The 20026-nt window shown below is 40.5% G+C and overlaps 1 protein-coding gene across 4 annotated transcripts in view; it reads right to left on the bottom strand.

The window, feature by feature from the left end:
- Positions 1-13927, bottom strand: part of si:dkey-13n15.11 — a 34618-nt gene extending 20691 nt beyond the window's left edge. For 2 of the 4 annotated variants that reach the window (XR_015490389.1, XM_087252364.1), the window contains exons 1-4: positions 13805-13927; positions 13201-13444; positions 12896-13045; positions 12024-12164 (exon numbers count right to left, since the gene is read on the bottom strand). Coding sequence is in view for 2 of the 4 variants with exons in the window: in XM_087252364.1 (XP_087108490.1) it covers positions 12024-12164; positions 12896-13045; positions 13201-13433 (524 nt within the window). In the remaining 2 variants the exon portion in view is untranslated. 4 annotated transcript variants of the gene reach the window in all.
- Positions 13928-20026: the final 6099 nt, after the last annotated feature.

The following is a 20026-nucleotide window of genomic DNA, read 5'->3' as shown; positions in this document are numbered from 1 at the left end:
ATGCTGAGGTTTCATCTTTGGGTAGAGACTCAATATATCCATCTGCAGTGTGACTTCAATCGACCGGCATGTTTGTGTGCGTGTTGTTTGTGGGTGTGCGTGTGTTTGTGGGTGTGTGTGTCTGGGTTTCTGCGTCAGAGGGCGGGGCCTCAGGTTTGAAATCTCCCGGGTTTGCGCGTGCACGTGAATAACTTGGTTTCGTTCGTACGTCATGGCGAAACACCTAATGAGTCGGTATCAAGGCGACTCGTTTGAAGCACTATGAATCGACTCTTTTATAGATGAATCAACAGTTTTAAACACTGTATTCTTACAGATTTAAGCCTTAGCTGGATACTTCGCTTCACTTAGAGCTGTGTTACACACTACATGGAGGGGAATTTTCAAAAACCCATAATATGGGCTCTTTAAGTTAAAGTTGAAGGCCTAAATCAGGGGCGGTTTTACACCCTTTTGTGTATGTAATGTTAAATTCAGCTCATCTAAAACGACGAACTATTAAACTAGCAACATTTTATTTAAAAATCTCGCTTCAAATACCCACGCGACCTTAATTATAGCCTACTACATGATCGCGAGTCGCAAGTTTCATCTTTATAAGCAGTTCTTTTTAACTTCTGATTCAAAAACAATCAGATACAAGTACTAAGATAACTGTTGAAAATTCAGATATGAACGCGGATGTTTATGGTAATGATTAATGTAACCGTTTGAAAGCCATTTGATGTTTTTTCTTTTATGGAATTACATTCTTGCGCCAAAAGGTGGCGACAAACAACCATTTAAATGTGTTACAAGATTTTTTGACAAATTATTAATCCAGTAATGAAAATCTAAGCCAATTATTAAATCATTAACATTCAAATTTAAAGAAATGCTTTTGTATATACATCTAAGTCCTAATTATCCAGGCTATGTGCCATATACCAAAAGATTAAAGCTGACATTCTCCCTTTTTCAGTGATAAATTCATGGGGAAATTATTCAAGTTTAGTAAAACATGTCTAATTTTTAAATTTTGAACTTCTAAAAAGCAAGAAACTATTGGGCATGGTACAACGGCTGTATTTGTGAAATCAAATATCAGTAGCCAATGTTAATAAACATAATATAATATATATATAAATATATAAAATATAATTTTAAAATCCCAACCAATTTCTGATTCATTATGACAATTTATGATAGTATAGGGTCGAGACCTAATACAGAGTATTTTGATAAAAAGCTACTTAAACATTATAGTTTTTTTACTCTAAATTACTAATGTATGTTTTATGTGTTCGCATTACACTGGCTGTATATACACAGACAATCACGTTACCTACATACATGTATATAGCAAAAAATCAAGTTCAAAACAAAACTCTTACTCATCCTTCTCTAAAAAATAATCCACCATAGAGAATTTTTCAAGCATAGCATCAGTATCTTGCTAAAAGACTAATTATTATCAGCCATAAAATCAACTTAAAATAAGTGGATTACCTTGACACATATTGGGCTTTAAAGCAAAATAAACCATTCCTGTAATTTCAGTGAAGAGTGGAAAAATCTAAACAGAAAGCTAAAGGTAGCAGTTTTCTTGTATTTCAAGGGACTGACCTGATTTTCGCTCATGTGAGGAGATAGTAAAGTATATTTGTCATGTCTAATGGTGGAAAAGAAATGTATTAACAGATTTATATGAGAATCAGAAGGGGTGTCTGTATAGAAAATTAACAAAGAACAATGAGGGCCTTATTTTGACGTTCCATGCAAAGTGCAAAGCGCAGGGGCGGCAGCAGGCGTGTCAGAATCTACTTTTGCTAATATAAGGACAGAAAAATCCGCTTTGCGCCGTGGCGCATGATCTAAAAGGATTGAGCTTATTTTCTTAATGAGTTATAGGTGTGTTTTGAGAATAAACCCTTCAGAGTCTCGTCTCCCATTCCCTTTAAGAGCCACTTGTGTCACGCCATAAGTGCATTTGTTATTTACATGATGACTTTGTAAGTGGAAAAACTGAGCATTTCACTAGAGAGAAAACAGTTAAACAGAGCATCTGCAGCGTGAGAATGAGAGATAAGGCATCTCATAATCTACTTTCACTTTCGCTCTTGTGAATAGGAAAATCTTGTACGCACAGAAATCAATTAGCCTATAAATAATTAATTTCGTTTGTCAAGTGCAAAGATTTTCTTCAAAACTATTTCTTAATTCAGTTCTAATTTCCAGCAAACCAATAAATGAACAATAATAACGAAGTGTGGTCAAAAACCTGAGTTATATCCAAACACACATGCTGTGCCACATTTGGTCTGAAACCTGACAGATGGACAAATCTAAGCTTTTTTTAATAAAACAATTATAAATATGGGTATGATAGATAATACTGCTAATAATGATTACATTATACAAAAGCAAATTGTAATGAATGAATTGGAAAAGCCTCCCGGGATGAAGAAGGCATAAAGGCAGTGGTTTTTAAATTTATGCAGACTAGAAAATAATATGTTTTGTAATATTTTAATCCTTTATATTTGTAGGACTTACCAGTATGTGTCACTATTGTTTGTATATGTATATTTTTAAAGATAGATGTTATTATGCTTCAGAGTATTTAAAGAACAAATGTAAGTATGTATATTTATATAAGTTTAAATGCAGGCACATTTATGTTGTATTTTCATATATGTCAAAGTTTTGATAGATTATGGAGATGTGTATTACCGTTTCTAGCCAATAGGTTGTGTCTGTGTATAAATTAAGATTAAGCAAGTTTAATTTTTCTTTTCTCTCAGTTAGTTATTGTTCGGGGACGGTTTGCTATAAGCTATATATATATGCTCTTAATAGATGGCAGCTAGCTCTCTGCAACTCTCACATGGTCGCCCACTGAAGCGAAGCAGGGCTGCGCCTGGTCAGTACCTGGATGGGAGACCACATTGGAAAGCTTGGTTGCTGCCGGAAGTGGTGTTAGTGAGGCCAGCAAGGGGCGCTCAGCCTGCGGTCTGTGTGGGTCCTAATGCCCCAGTATAGTGACGGGGACTCTATACTGCTCAATGAGCACCGGCTTTCAGATGACCAAGGTCCTGACTCTCTGTGGTTGTTAAAAATACCAGGATGTCCTTCGAAAAAGAGAAGGGGTTTAACCCCGGCATCCTGGCCAAATCTGCCCACTGTCCTCTGTCCATTATGGCCTCCTAATCATTCCCATATCCCAATTGGCGTCATCACTGTCTAGGGTATCAGACCCTAAAGAGGAACCATTTACAGATGCATGATGAGCCGAGATGGCTGCCATGTAGACCTTTAGTGTGGAAGAAGCCTGGCCACTCTCTAACAGCCCTTGTAAAAGGGTTAAAACTACTGGAACTTTGCATTGCACAGGATTATAGATTCCGAGTCGCACACCATGAACAAAATGACTTCTATCAGTAAGCATAAAGCTTCCTTCTAGAAGCTGCCCTTGCGTTAAGAACTGTATGGATGACTGAAGGCTCACATTCTTCTAATAAAGGGTTGGTCCCAGAGGCCACACCCATAACTGTAGACGTGCTGGATCTGGATGCCAAATATGACCATCTAGTTGAGACAACAGGTCCCTCCTGCCTGGAAATTGCCTCGATTGGTTCACCAACTTTAGGAGCAAGGGAAATCATGGTTTGGACAGCCACCGTGGTGCTTTTAGAAGCACACGGTGTCTGCCCTGGGCAATCCTGTGCAGTGTCTCCCATATCAGAGGTATCAGAGGAAAAGCATAAAGAAGGCAGTTTGGCCAGTCATGTGACAGGGTCCAGCCCGTTAAGACAGGACGCACTCCCACCTGAGCAAACCACAACGGGCAATGAGTTGTGTTTCTCGTCGCAAATAGGTTTACTTCTGCCCTGCCAAACTCTGTCCAAATGTCCTGGACTACATACGGATGAAGTCTCCACTCCCCTGGATCGATCCGATTCCTGGACAGAGCATCTGCAGTGAAACAGCCCTAGGCAGATAAACAGCCCTTAGTGATGCAAACCGAGAAATAGACCATGTGAGAATCATTTGTGTGAGACGCAACAAACTTTTTGACCTTGTACCTCCTTGGAGATTCCAATTGAACACCGTCAATGTGTTTTCTGACCGGATTAGGACATGTCGCCCCGCTAAAACAGGAAGAAAATGCCAATTCATTGATATGGTGCCTTGACCATCTGCCGCTGATACCTCTGTGGTTTCATACTGCCCCCCAACCCATAAGGGACGCATCTATTGTTATAACCTTGCGGCGGGAGGGAACAATTCCTAACGGTACCCCGGCTGTCAAAAAGGCTTGGGACTTCCATTTGTGAAAGGCCTGCATGCAACCCTGAGCAATGAGAATTCGTTGATACCGATGACGAGATGGGTCTAACCGCAGAAGATTGTTCCATACCTGCAGGGGCGGCAGATGAAGCAATCCCAGGGGAATTACACAAGAGGCTGCCGTTAGCATCCCGATCAACCTCAGGAGCACGCCATACTGTAGAGATACTCCCAAACAAAACTGGCTCAAGATTCATGCCATTTCCCCACACATACCCTAGTACAGAGCTACTGTTTGCCTCAGCTTATGGCATACCACAACCCAAGCTACCAGTATTTGAGAGTGGTAATGAAAGAGACTTTGCCTTGTTAAAACTGGCCCTGGATAATTTGTTCAGTAATCACAGCTACTTTAGTGAGCAGTATAAATATCATTTACTGTTAAGTCATTTGAAGCTACCCAGCGCATAGCAGCTAGCGAAAGCTCATATGTATCATTCACATCCATACTCAGCTGCACTACAAGGACTTCAGGACAAGTTCGGACAGCCAAGACAACTCGCACAGTCAGAGCTGGGTGCCCTCATGAATAGCCCACCACTTAGACTGGGTGATGCTAATGCCTAAGACATCTTCGGCTTTTAGTCCAGTCATTAGTAGGCATGTTGAGGACCCTTGAAGGTCAAAATGGGTACAAGCTTATGTGTGGCTCTCATGTGGATGGACTACTCAGCAAGTTACCACCTGCCTATCGTGACAACTTCGTTGAATACTGTTTAAGCCGGGGTATCCTCCAGACAGGCACAGACAGAACCTATACACTCCCCGATCTGGCCACCTGGTTAGAGATTAAGTCCCAGGCAAAGCAAATTTCCAGCCGAGCTGCAGCTTTGTTTCTGAGTGACCTAGCCAAGTCTCAAGGTAAACCCACGACATATTTCTGTCCAAAGGAGCGATTCACACCTGTCCTGTTGACCAGCGAGAGAAGCATAAGAAGTCCTGATACTGCAGCACAGAGATCTAGCACAGAGTCAAAGCCCTTGCCATATTGTCCTCATTGTGATAGCAGAGACCATTACCTGAATTCATGTGAACAGTTTAAGAAACTAACTACAGCTCAAGTTACCACTTGGATTAGAGAGGGAAAGCTCTGCTGGAGGTGGGGTCGAACTTATGACATGGCAGTCTGCAACCTTAAGCGCCCATGCAATGTCTGCAAAAAGTTACATCTTACCGTTCTACATGATTCAGTTCAGGACCCTTCTAGAGCTGTTCTCATGGTAAGTTTGCCACCTACCAAAATTTATCTGGATCAACCTAACCGTTCCCCTAAGGTCATGCTGAAAGTGGTTAAAGTCCTGCAACAAAGTGGTCGAAGAACTATGGAAACCCATGCCGTTCTCGATGATGGATCAGAGAAAACATTAGTGCTCCAGCCAGTTGTGCAACAGCTTAAATTATTTGGTACCCCTGAACTGCTCCAGCTGCAGACCATTCACCAGTGTCACACTGAACTTACTGGATTATCTGTATCATTTGAGGTGTCATCTGTATTCAATCCTACAAAGAAGTTTGCGATACCCAACGCATTCACTGCCACAGGTCTGTGTCTAACGGAACACAATTACCCAGTGGCTGCTCTGCAAAGGGCTTATCGACACCTAAAGGATCTGCCACTGCCTCCCATAAATAGAGAGAAACCACTGCTCCTCATTGGGTCCGACATGCCGCCAGTTCACCAGTTCAGCCTGTATGCAAGGGCCCACCAGGGGGACCCATTGCTGTTCGTACACAACTTGAATGGTCTCTCCAAGGCCCCATAAGTCCGATGCAGCCCTCAAGAGGAAGTCAGCAGTGTCTTCATATGATGTCAGTTCCCACCTGTGATAATCTGTTTCAACATGTGGAGAGACTCTGGCAGGTGGACACACTCTCATACAACACCAAGATGGTTACCAGGTCCAAACAGGACAAGGAGGCTTACACTTTGCTGCAGAATGCAACCGTCAGAGTGACTGTGGACTGTGTACGATATGCTACACCATAACTGAGACGGACCCCTCGAACCTTACTCCCCGCCGATAAAACAGCCGTTCTCGCAAGTTTACGCCGTACTGAGCGTACCCTTGAAAGGGATCCTGAAAGGGCCAAAGTCTACTGCAGTGAGATTACTAAATTGGAGTCAGCTGGTTATGTAGCAAAATTAACGGCAGAGGAAGCAAACCAAAGTGAAGAGTCCTGGTTCATTCCGCACCACATGGTGCACCATAATGGTAAAGACAGAATTTTCTTTAACTGCTCCTTCCAACACCATGGACAGTCTTTGAATGATCAGCTGCTGCCCGGGCCAATGTTGGGACCATCCTTACTAGGTGTCCTCCTGAAATTCCGCCAGCACACAGTTGCTATCAGTGGGGACATCAACGGTACGTTCCACCAGGTCCATTTGTTGCCAGGAGACAAATCTGTGCTACGTTTCCTCTGGAGAGAAATGTGCAGAGATGCAGAACCTGAAATATATGAATGGCAGGTGCTTTCATTTGGCACAACGTGTAATCCCTGTTGTGCCATTCATGCCCTCTAACACCACATCCAAGAGCACAAAGAAGGTAAAACTTAATTGGTTGATATTGTGGAACATTCCTTTTATGTTGCCAACTGCCTTGCTAGTGTACCAACAGCGAGTGAGGCTAAAGTGATAGTAGATGGGTTACGCCAGCTCCTTTCTGAAGGTGGCTTTGAAATTAGACAGTGGGCATGCAATGTACAATCCGGAACCGAACATCTACCTTTAGAGGCCAGGTCTGCAAGTAGTGAGCGCTGGTTAGCACAAAGCAGTACTCATCTTCAGGAGCCCACTCTTGGGTTGTGGTGGGACTGCATCAATGACACCTTGGGGTACAACTTGCGTTCTGTGGAGACTGTTGAACCTACCCTGAGGAACATTTATAAAACATTGGCGAGTCAGTACGACCCTTTAGGGTTCATAACGCCATTCACTACTAGAGCCAAGGTTATCATCCAGGACCTCTGGAAGCACAACCTTGGTTGGGACGACCCCGTAGAGCCATCACCTCTCAGAAATACTTGGCTCACCTGGGTAGTAGAATTCCCTACACTTACCAAGATATAGTTCCCTCGGGCATATACCCCGGCCTCTGCTGACAACCAATCGGCTATACGAGAGCTTCATGTCTTCAGTGATGCGTCGGAAAGAGCCTATGGTTCAGTGGCCTATCTACGCACCACCGATGAGCAAGGACAAATCCATATTACCTTTGTCTCGGCCAGGTCTAGAGCCGCGCCTCGCAAATGCCTATCTTTGCCACGTTTGGAGTTATGTGCTGCCCTTACTGGGGCCCAATTGGGGAAAGTAATCCAAACTGAGTTGATGCTACCAATCCACAAGGTCACTTTCTGGTCTGATTCTACAACAGTGTTGTATTGGTTAACATCCGAATCGTGAAACTACAAAGTGTTTGTAGGGACACGGGTGGCAGAAATACAGAATTTAACAGAGATGGCTGAGTGGAAGTACTGTATGTTGAGTCAAATCACAACCCTGCCAACCACATCACACAAGGCCTTACCCTGACAGAGATAGCAGGCCCCCATCAATGGAGCTTAGGTCCAGCCTTCCTGATCCAGTCACCTGATCAATGGCCATCAATGCCTAAAACTAAAGCTGAACCTGATTGCAATGAGCTAAAAAAAAAAATCAGCCTCTATCGGACCTGCTTCAGTACCCAGTGTTTCTCTACCAGTTCCAGTCATCTTTCACACATGGCAAGAGCTCGTTCAGGCCACTAGTAGATCCCTACATGGGGCGGCTGCCGACACAGACTCCCCTAAAAAGGCTTCTGAGTATATTGAAGCGGAAAAGTTACTTCTGGCACAGGCTCAGATAGATTCCTTTCCTATGGAAGTTAAACATCCAAAGGCTGGACATCCTGTTTCACCAAACAGTCACTTAAGCTCACTTGCTCCAGAATATGATGATGCTACTGGTCTCAGAGTGGGCGGGCGACTACGAAGTGCTGGTGATTTTGACTTGGAGGCCATACACCCAATCATGTTAGACCCTAGCCATCAAATTACAAAATTGTTGATTAAAGAAACGGACCAACAACTCCTTCACCCTGGCTCAGAGAGGGTTCTGGCAGAATTGCACCGCCAGTATTGAATCCTTCGAGATCGACAAGCAGTTCGTAAGCATCAGCATACCCGTCAAGATTGTCGGATATGGCGAGCCAAACCTCAAACTCCACGAATGGCAAATCTCCCCCCCTGTAGATTAAATCGGTATAAGCCACCATTTTATTCTACAGGTGTGGACTGCTTTGGACCATATGCAGTCAAGATTGAACGCCGACAGGAGAAAAGATGGGGGATCATTTACAAATGTCTAACAACACGTTGTGTACTTCTGGATCTGTTGGAGCATATGGACAGTGATGCTTTCCTTCTTTCCCTGCGCCATTTTATAGCCCGACGAGGCAAACCTATGGAGCTATTGTGTGATAATGGCACCAACTTTATCGGAGGTGATCAGGAGTTACCTGAATCCTTTGAGGCCATGTCACCAAAGCTACAGGAACAGCTGGCACAGCAGAAAATCAGGTTTCGCCATAACCCCCCAAATGCTCCTCACTTCAGAGGGACTTGGGAGCGTGAGATAAAATCATTTAAGACTGCACTCCAAGTAATCCTCAGAGAGCAGTCAGTGCCAGAACCAGTTCTGCAAACCCTTCTGGTGGAAGTGGAAAACATTCTAAACTCCAAGCCACTCGGATACGTATCTTCAGATATTGCGGATGTAGACCCTGTGACTCCTACTGCTCATGGGTCGCCGAGATGCCTCGCTACCTCAGGTCTTGTATGATTTTAGTAACCTGCTTGGAAGACGAAGATGGAGACATAGTCAGGTGCTAGCAGATTGTTTCTGGGCTACCTTTATCCGTCAATACCTACCAAGCATGCAAGAGCGTCAAAAGTTGATAACAGATGGGAAGGAACTGGCAGTAGGACAAGTTGTACTTGGGGTACATCCACGGCTTCCATGTTCCCATTGGCCTGTAGGAACTGTAACAGAGGCTTTACCTGGAGCTGATGGCCGCATTCGAGTGGTCAGAATCAAGGTTAAGGACAAAACATACACTCGTCCAGTCGTGCAACTGATCCCACTTCTTCCTCTTGAGGACAATGACACAACCACCCCTGACAGACTTTCTTAATGTTCAATTATCTCTTCAGATAATTGGGGGCGGCTGTGTCAGAAAGCCTGCTTGATGGACTAGGAACTAAAGTTTGTTGCATGTTTCTAGGGGGGACGATTAGTTTATGGGACCTGCTGTTATGTTCTCCATCATTGCTCCTGCTTATGTTGTGTTTTCTGTAATGTGTTCATTTTATACAAACCATTACACCTTATCCATTACTCACTACCATTACCCATAATCGAGCAATCTGATGATTATGTTGGAGAAAATAAATGTTTCAAACGTCAACATTTCTCCTGCCCTCCTGATTCTCTGACCGGAATCTGGTCCATATTTGGCCGCTTCAACCAGTAGAAAATCTACATGTAATAAGGTTTACTACATTGGGGCACTACATTCTTGACTGGATGACTATTAATGGCTGATGAGAACACTTTTATTGTGCACCGTGGCCATCTGGAATACATGGGACTGGCTGTCTGTTCACCCCAGGTAAAAACCGGGAAATAGGATTAGGGTGTGTCCTGTGGGTTGCGGAGAGTGGGACACATCTCACAACCCAAGCTGCCGAAATATGACAAAAATAGTTTTAAACTTTTTGCTCTACTATGAAATTAAATACAACAAGTGTCTGATTGGACTTTATGTCTGAATGGTTCCTAGCACCGATGAAACATTCTGGGCGCAACTGACCAGCTACGGGCCCACTGCACTGCGTTTATAGCGTGCATCCAGAGATCTTGCATCAGTCTGAAGGATCAAGTTATGAATGTCCCTTTCAAAATAAAAAAGTCATGGCACTACATTTAGGCAGCATGACTGTTAAAAGACCAAGAGTTCATAGACTAGTAGTGGCAAAGTTGCCAGTTAATGCACAGTCTCCATGCTGAACAATAAGGAAATGACTGCCCATGTAAGACAGCATAAATGTTGGGGCACCATATTCTTGTCTGGATGTCTATCAATGGCTGATGAGAAAACTATTATTGTGCACCTTGGCCATCTGGAACACATGGGACAGGCTGTCTGTTCACCACAGGTAAAAACCAGGAGATAGGATTAAGGTGTGTCCGGTAGGGTTGCGTTGGGTGGGACAGACTGCTCTTGTAAGAAAATAAATAAAACAATTGGCTAATTGGCCTTCATGTCTGATCGGTTCCTAGCTCCTGTAAAACACTCTGGGTGGAAATGACCAGCTACGGGCCCACTACACTACATTACATCGACTTGACGCCAAAGTTTTTTTTGGCAAAGTTTTTTTTTTTTTTTTTTTTTTGCTTTAAGATTTCTCTTTAGTTATTTAAAGGGCCATGAAACCCCTTCGTTTCAGCAGGGTGTTTTCACACCTCTACTTTGGAAAAAGTCAGAAAAGTGGGTGTGTCCAGCTCTGTTTAGGGGGGAGTGTCGAAGGAAGAAAAGTGGGATGGTGTGGGAGTGTCTATTTGGGCACGTGCGAGTTTCAGAGTCAAAATTCACACACACACAGTAGAAAGTGATGGTGTTTAACCTACATGGACATCTGTAGTCGAATTATTTGCCAAATTATTAAATGGTGGACTTTAACTGCAGTTTGGCTCTTTCATTCAGGGAATTCATTCATGCCCCTCGCGACAAACGAGATATTTGATTCGAGGAGCTGCTCTAAGCGTGTATTTTTCATGCAATGTTTGATACCGCACGGCGAATGAGAGAAAAAAAACCTCCGCATTTCCTAGAAACTTAGATGCACACGGCAGGTAGTGTCAGAAAGCCGCGTGTGTTATTCCGGTCACTAAATGCGGTAAAAACCCTACACGAGGTTAAAGTTTGGTTGTGGTGCTAACGTGTTTACACCCGGTGCAATAGTTAAACAAAGAGCACTGGTCACTCACTTACCAAATCTGTAGAGACAGGACAATCACCAGCAACTAGAGCCGCGTCTTTATGAAGAGAATACTACAAGCGAATCCGGATCTCAGTGTTTGCAGATGAGAACAGCTCTCAGGTAAACAATGTTCCTCCTTAGACACGCAAGTTATTGTTGTCGAGCGTCGCGTACACTGTTAATCCACACGTGAGTCTGAGCTCTCACAGAGAGAAAATGAAAACGAAACTTAACTGCAGCAAACTATAAAAGCAACACTTCATGGTTGTTTTGCCAACACAACGTGGCGTCTCTGTCCTGTAAACACGGTGATAGTAATGAATATTAATGAAGTTGCACAATAGAGCGCGCTGATTTGTTTGAACCAAGCCTTACTCATGCATTAATGCATCACACTGTAAGACGTAATAAGACACACTCTGGCACAGACACCCAGTCTGCACGCTGGAATACAACGCTATTATGTAATGACCATGACGCAGCTTCAAAAATTCGTTTCAAACCGGAAGTACGAATTTGCTTGAAATAACGCAAAAACAACCAATATACACTTTTTAGTGAAATATAGGTGTCTTAATAGTGTTTTTAGCAGTGTGGGACACATATACGACTGTCAACAGCTCAAAAAATGTGTTTTGGTGTTTCGTGACTCTTTAAAGGTGTAAACTCACCCATATTTAAATTGTTCTGATGCATCACTGAATCGAGGAGGTTCAGCCATAGACCTGTCACTCTTTAAAGACACATAGCTTGATATTGTAGATGACAGTCTCCGATGGTGAACAGCACAGACCTCTACTTTTTCTGAAAGACTGAAAATACATATAAAAAAAGATACATAACTACGACTTAAGACTACAGGTTAATATATACACATTACAGAATGCTTTTAACAGTAGTTTTTGAGCTTAGCATGTCAACAATGCATGAGATATTCAACTGAACAGCTATATTACAGAACAGCTTTAAAGTTAGTAAAGCAATTACAAAGAAGACCACCTAATGTATCCATTCTTTATCAATTTTAATTAATTACTGAAAACCATAGAGAATCAAAAATGTATATGTGTGTATGAACTAGGCATGGGACGATAACCGTGTTCAAGGTACAGTATACCGCGGTTTGGAAGAGTCAAGGTTTTGAAACCGCCAACATTTTCTGCAATACTGTTCCTAAGATATGTGTAAGATTTTTTTATTTACATTTTTGTTTAGTTTTGTTTTTTAAGACAACAGTATCTCCAGCAGAAAGAAATATCTAAAGATGCTGTTTTAAATAGTAAAGAAATCTGTTTTTAAAACTAATGAAGACAGCAGAAGTCAATGATTAATTTTTAATTGTTTAGCCGGACATGTTTACTGTTTTAAAATATTATAAAAATATATATTTTTTAATTCACTATATTGTTCTAACCAAGACACTTGAAAACAATATATTTTAGAGCTGTAATCACAATACTATGATACCGTGAAACTGATATTTTTATCCAAGGTTATCATACTGTCAGAATTTTATACCGGCCCATATTTAGTATGAACTCACCTGGACTGCAAATGTTGAGCTACATGACTAAATTTAGGAGGTTCAGCCATTGATCTGTCACTCTTTAAAGACACATTGCTTGGTAGAGATGATGCTGCACCCTGGAACTGGTAGTGAACAGCACATTTCTGCTCCTCTTTCTCTGAATGACTGCAATGCAGAAATTGCTAACTGTTATATTATAAAAAAAAATCATATAATCACGAAAATTACAGTTATTCAACAATCGTTTTTTAAATGTTTATTATGAAAGGATTTTTCTGACACATGATCACTTTTGCAGAGGTGTATTCAGCTGGACTCACCTGAGTGGAAAATGTTTCGCTTCGTCACTGAATTTAGGTGGTTCAGCCATTGATCTGTCACTCTTTAAAGACACATAACTAGGCACTGGAGATGATGCTTTCTCGAGCAAATTATGAATCCCACTCTCTTCCTCTTTCTCATCAGTAAAACTCATTTTACACGCAGTACCGCACTCCTCCTCTCTCCCCAGAAAGACACTGGACTTTGACGAAAATGATTTTTCTTCCTCCATTATAAGCACAACTAAGTTACGCGAAAAGATTTAACGTTAGGCAATACACAGCACAGTTGAACACCACGAGACAAATAAGTTACTATAAAAAAATCACCACGAGACTTCTTTGCAGAGCTTATATTTCAAACTAAAAGTCATGACTGTATATTTTCCTCATAGCGGTTAATGATTAACGTTATGCAGCACTAACGTCAAACGGGGAAACGTAAAACTGAAGGATCCTGTGTATATAAGTCTGGACATGGATGTGTTTTGTTTTGGTTTAAAGTACTCTCAACAATATTGAATGACACCACATTTTAATGTAACGTTAATAAGAATGTATACGACTTGCTAAGCATGGTTAAACTAGTTAAGTTCATAATTACCTTTAACTTTTCCTTAATTCGATTGTGTTTGTTAAGTGTTAGCATATACCGTCCTCTTTAAAAGTTCATAAGAGTTAAAGATGAAAAACCTGCTCATGTTTGTTTCTATAGTACAGTTAACTGGACACGTCCGGTTTACCATTCGGTTAAAAGTGGCTTACATTATAGAGCCCTCTAAAGGCAACAACACGTAATAGCATGTAGATGAACGTTACGTAAAAAGCAATGCACATTCTGTGAACAAATATATGAGTATTATTTTTAGTTTTCATTAGGCCTACAGTATCAGTGTTTGAGAGATGAGCTAGATGATGCAGTGCCAGCATTTTAACTCTGACTAATAATTATTAGTCAAATTCATGACAATATTAATTTATTAATAATTTACTATAAAAAACACAATATTATTCATTAATTTTCTTTTCGGCTTAGTCCCTATTAATCTGGGTGTCGTCACAGCGGAATGAACCGCCAACTTATCCAGCATATGTTTTACGCAGCGAATGCCCTTCCAGCTGCAACCCATCTCTGGGAAACATCCATATACTCAATTTCACACACTACGGACAATTTAGCCTACCCAATTCACCTGTACCACATGTCTTTGGACTGTGGGGGAAACCGGAGCACCCGGAGGAAACCCACGCAAATGCGGGGAGAACATGCAAACTCCACACATTAATGCCAACTGACCCAGCCAAGGCTTTAACCAGCGACCTTCTTGCTGTGAGGCGACAGCACTACCTACAGTGCCACCGCCTTGCCACACAATTTAATATGTCTATTAAAAATATGTTTAACAAAAGAATTAAAAATATATTTCTTTAATCTGGGAGATGTCTCTTCAATTTAAGTCGGTTTAACCAAGACTCTGAAGACTCTAAAGGTTCATAAAAAGATACAAACAGAACTAGCAAATTTTAATTTCCTAACCAGCAAATTTTACCTTGACCTTGACCAGAACATCCATGTATTTCTTTTTATCCATATAATATACAAACACATGCATCTCAAATGGCCTGACAACACATGAATCTTAACAATCCTAACACATGTGCATTCATTCATTCATTCATTCATTCAAGGATTTTCCTTCGGCTTAGTCCCTTTATTATTCAGGGGTCAGGTCGCCACAGTGGGATGAACTGCCAACTTATTCAGCATATCCAGCCGAGGCTCGAACCAGCAACCTTCTTGCTGTGAGGTGACAGCGCTATCCACTGTGCCACCACGCCGCCCGCAACCAATTATGAAAAAGGATATTTTAGATAGCTGATTATTACTAGTTCTGCTTCTCCTTATTGAGAACCAGAAAGTAGCAATATGGAAACCTCAAAATAACTTTCTAATGACCTAATAACTAGGAAAAATCAGCAACTTGAATTAGGACAAGGATACAAACTCTCACAAAGGTTTAAAGGTTCTATCTTTACAGTCAAAAATATATATAGAAATTAAAGCCCGCAGGAACAGTTCTTATGAAGGAAATATGTGTTAGACCAAGAAAGATATTTTAAAGGCAAAGACGAAGAATGGTCACAAAACACCTCCAAAGAGCTCCAGACATCTCGCTTCTGATAATGTCATTGTACATGATTCTACAGTATAGCACACTCTTCACAAAGAACAGCTCAATGGAAGGGTGATGCAGAAGAAAAAAAAAAAATTTTACCAGTATTTGACTCTTGAGAAAAAAAAAATCTGGAATCTGTCAAGAGGCTGAAGGTACTTCAGGGTTTGATGTTTCAGCAGGACAATGACCCAAAGCACAGCTCCAGATCTACCAAGTAATTTATGCTCGGACATGATACAATATTCTAGAATGGCCATCCCAGTCCCCAGACTTGAACATTATCAAAAACCTATGCATTGATTTGAAAAGGGCTCTTCATGCCACGTGAATCTGACTAAACTGGAGATATTTTGCAAGAAAGAATGGTTCAAAATGCCTTTAGCTAAAATTCAGGGACTTATCCTTGGCTACAAGAAGCATCTACAGGCTGTTATTTCAGCAAAAGATGGCTCTGCAAAATTTTGATATCATTATTCAGTTGGGGTGCCCAAATTTGTGCACCTGTCTGTTTTAGTTTGCATCTGTTCATTAAATAAGTGTTATGTCAGAACTGATGTGTTGCTTTTCCATATGGGTATAAAATATATTCAAAAGAAGTTGCTGCTGTGCATAAAACTATATATTTAAACTTTCTTAGTGTTTCCACCACTGATTTGGTAAATCTTGTACAATTGGAAAATCCTCAGATGCAGTACAACAGGTCATAGAATTTAACTACGAACACAGTTTTTCTTTTTACATGTACTGTGTGTTTACAGTAAGTGCACAATAAAAAAAAGTTTCATATAATGCTGTTACCATCTGGGTATATTTATCATAAATATTGTCCTAGAATTTTATATAATCCAAATGTGCAAATCTTATTTTCAAAACAAAGTAAAAAGAAAGAAAGCATCGAAGAAACTGTATTATTGCATTATTGTATAAAATTTTCTTTCTAATGCACATTATTTGTTGCTTCTATGTTACATGTTGTCCTGCTAACAGTTAAAACTACACTTCCACTAAATTATCAAGCAATGGAACTCACTGGGCCATTTGTAGCTTGTTATGTTTATTCCTTTAAGACACTTGGCTTTAATATGATGCAATCAATTGTGTCTGGTATATCATCACCACGAGGTGGAGCCAAACATCAGGTATTTGCTTGTTGACACCGTGTCCATTGACCAAAATTATGTAAACAACAATTTGTTTTGCATCCATATTAAAATACATGGATAATTTTAATTAGCTTATAATTATTATTATTTTCCAGATAAAAAATATTTATCATTGTTTTTTATTTAAACAACAGACTGTGAGGCAGTATTTTGATACCTGTACAAATGTTACCCATGGAGTGAAACTGTGAGAATGTTAGCTGATATCTCTCCAAGCAAACAAATGAACAAATGAATTATTTTGATTTAGACAATCAGCCTCTGATTAAGTAAAATAATCAATAACATTAAAATGAGCTTAAATTTCCAACATGATTGCTGGTGACTTTCTAATATGTTTGTCTGTAAAAATATTGTGTCATTTTTAGATTTTCTTTAATACTTTTTATCTTGACATTTTTATATGAAACCAACTGTAGTGAAACGCTTGGTTTAATCCAAACAAAAATATATATTTATTAAAAGACATATAACAAGTGACACATGTCTTTTTGACACAAAAACAAGTGACACATGTCTTTACTTTTTTACTAACAATAGTATGCCTGTTATCACCACATGCTAATAACTTCCTCTGTCAACACAATAAATGAATTCCCAGAATTAGTTGACAAATTCCAGACGCAATTGCTTGTAAATAGCTCATTAATGGGCCGCAGCTCAAAGGCTTGTATGTATTTGGTCAGGAGGTCCTGAACGGTCATCATTTAAACTCAATAAACACACTGGAGGGTCTACATTGTTTCCCATCCACAATTTAAAGGGATAGTTCCCCCCAAAATAAAATGAATTTCATTTACTCATTTAGTCACTCGCTTAGTTCCTTTTTTCATCAGGGGTCGCCACAGCGGAATGAACGGCCATTGATATCCATTAGAGGTTAAAAAAAAACCTTGAGTACATTTCTCATTATTATTCATAGCGGAGATTTCTTATCCTATGAGAAGAGCCTGCTTCTTAATTCTTCATAAAAAAAAAGAATTGGGATCAGAAGACATGGGATCAACTTTCACTGCTATGCAGATGATACTTATTTATATATTTCAACTAAACCTGATGAGATGTCTAAACTGTCTAAGCTAACTGAGTGTATTAAAGATATTAAAGACTGAATGACCAACAATTTTCTTCTCTTAAACTCAGACAAAACAGAATTATTACATATTGGGCCTAAATCCTGTACACAGTAGATACACAAGTATCTGTACAAGTAGAGGGATACAAAGTTAGCATTAGCGCTACTATAAGAGATCTGGGTGTCATATTAGACAGCAATTTAACTTTTGAAAATCATATATCCCATGTCACAAAAACTGCTTTCTTTCATCTGAGATATATCGCTAAGTTACGAAGTATGCTATCCAAAAGCTAGTCCATGCTTTTATCACTTCTAGGCTCGACTTCTGTTTGCTGGGTGCGCAGCATCATTTATTAACAAACTTTAGCTATTACAAAATGCAGCTGCCAGAGCTCTTACCAGGTCAAAAAAATATGATCATATCACCACAATTTTATCCTCCTTAAACTGGCTGCCTGTTAAGTTTCGTATTGATTTTAAAATACTGCTTCTTACCTATAAAGCTTTAAAAAATCTAGCTCCTGTTTATCTAACCAACCTTTTGTCTCGCTACAATCCAACCTGCTCTTTAAGATCTCAAAACTCAAGGCTTCTGGTACCTACAATAGCAAAGTCGAGTAAAGGAGGTCGAGCCTTCTCATTTATGGCTCCTAAACTCTGGAATAGCCTTCCTGATAATGTCCGAGGCTCAGACACACTCTCTCAGTTCAAAACTAGATTAAAGACCGATCTTTTTAGTAAAGGACACACTAAGTGCATCACTTAGCTGTATGATACATAAATGTGCTCCACGCAGGTTTTTGAATCTCGTTTATATGCACTATAAACAGCAGCTACGCTAATTATTCTCTTTATACTCTATTTTCACCTGGGGATACTCATCCCGAGGCCCTCAGACTATGCAACGCCACTGATTCAATCCAAGACCAGCGACGAGAAGATCCCAAGGTTTACATACCCTGGACCAGGCCGTATCCTGAACAACTGCTGTGGTGGTCATGGAGGAGTGGAGAGCATGAGACTGATTCCTGTGACGCTCCAGGGACAGACGAGTCTTCGCTGAGGTCCAGCTTTCTCCAGCCTCCGGTGCCTAGACTGCAGCTCTGCACAAGATGTTTGGCCATAGGAGAAATGGTCATGTCCAACTGGGCCTGGTTTCTCTTGAGGTTTTTTAATTTTTTACTTTCACCAATTGGTGAAGGTTTTTTTTCGGCACTGGCTTGCACGGTTCGAGATCTGTAGAGCTGTGCATCGATGGATTTGCTCTATAGTGTTTGGACTCTCAGTAGTGATTATTAACCACGCTGAACTGAGCTAAAGCAGCCTGATCTCACGAGAAAACATAAGTAATTAAGGTTTTGTCAGTTTAGTGGCTAATTCGAGTTCAGTTGTACGAAAATGTACGATTTTAAAAAGGAGGAGTGGCACCCAACCCAACTCAACCCCACCCCTAACCCCAACCGTCATTGGGTGATGAGCAAATCATACTAAATTGTACGAATTAGATTGTACGAATTAGCCACTAAATCAAAAAGTTATGAATTGCCGTGAGATTGCGTTAGCAAAACTGAACTAAACCTAAACACTGAAAACTGAACTGACATTGTTTCAATTTACTATGATCTTCTATGTGCAGCTGCTTTGACACTATCCACATTGTAAGAGGGCTATACAAATTAAGGTGGATTGAATTGAATTGAATAAAAGCACATGCTTTCTGAAGGCAATGCAGATCTGCCAAGCTGTGAGACCTAATGACTGGGTGAGACCGTCTTCGTATTACACAGTATTTAGCTGATCATGAAGGTTTGTATGTGTTTATTTTCATGATCCACAGGGTTTGTTGCATGTTTTTCATGTTTTTGTCACAATGCTGTCAGGGCCGACACAGCAAAAGTGTACAGAGAGAGGTCTGACAGGTACATCTGACAGATCCATTTGTGATACCACCCTCCCAATGGATATTGGATAAGATAAAATGGCCAATCATTCAGCCCCAGTCTCATTGAAACTCCAAGTGATTTTACAAAAAAGAAGTTAAAGGCCTACAAGTCTTTGGATGACAACAATTTTGTTTTGTGTGGTCATGTGCAAGAAATAATGTTCCATGATTCCCAGATTCAAAACCATGTAGTGCTAAAAACTGAGGTTCTGCCCCGCCAAAGACAGGCAAAGAAGACAGAACTGTACAAGGTCTGCGTAATCATCAACAAGCAAAACTACTGCATTCTGGCAGTGAACTGCACTTGTATGGCAGGGTATGTGAACTTAGAGTTTTACATTTTATTCTTAGCATTCAGTGTTCGCAGTTTCATTCACAATGTTTAACAGTTTTTGTTAAAATCATTGCTGCAATCAAAAATGAGTAATGTGTATGATTCAGCATAGCGTGAATTTACCTGATATAA

The sequence above is a fragment of the Danio rerio genome, chromosome 5, assembly GCF_052040795.2.
Source record: "Danio rerio strain M-AB ecotype USA chromosome 5, GRCz13ab, whole genome shotgun sequence".
Taxonomy (NCBI): domain Eukaryota; kingdom Metazoa; phylum Chordata; class Actinopteri; order Cypriniformes; family Danionidae; genus Danio; species Danio rerio.
The sequence above is the reverse complement of the archived record's forward strand: the minus strand, read 5'-3'. Positions and strand labels throughout refer to the sequence as shown.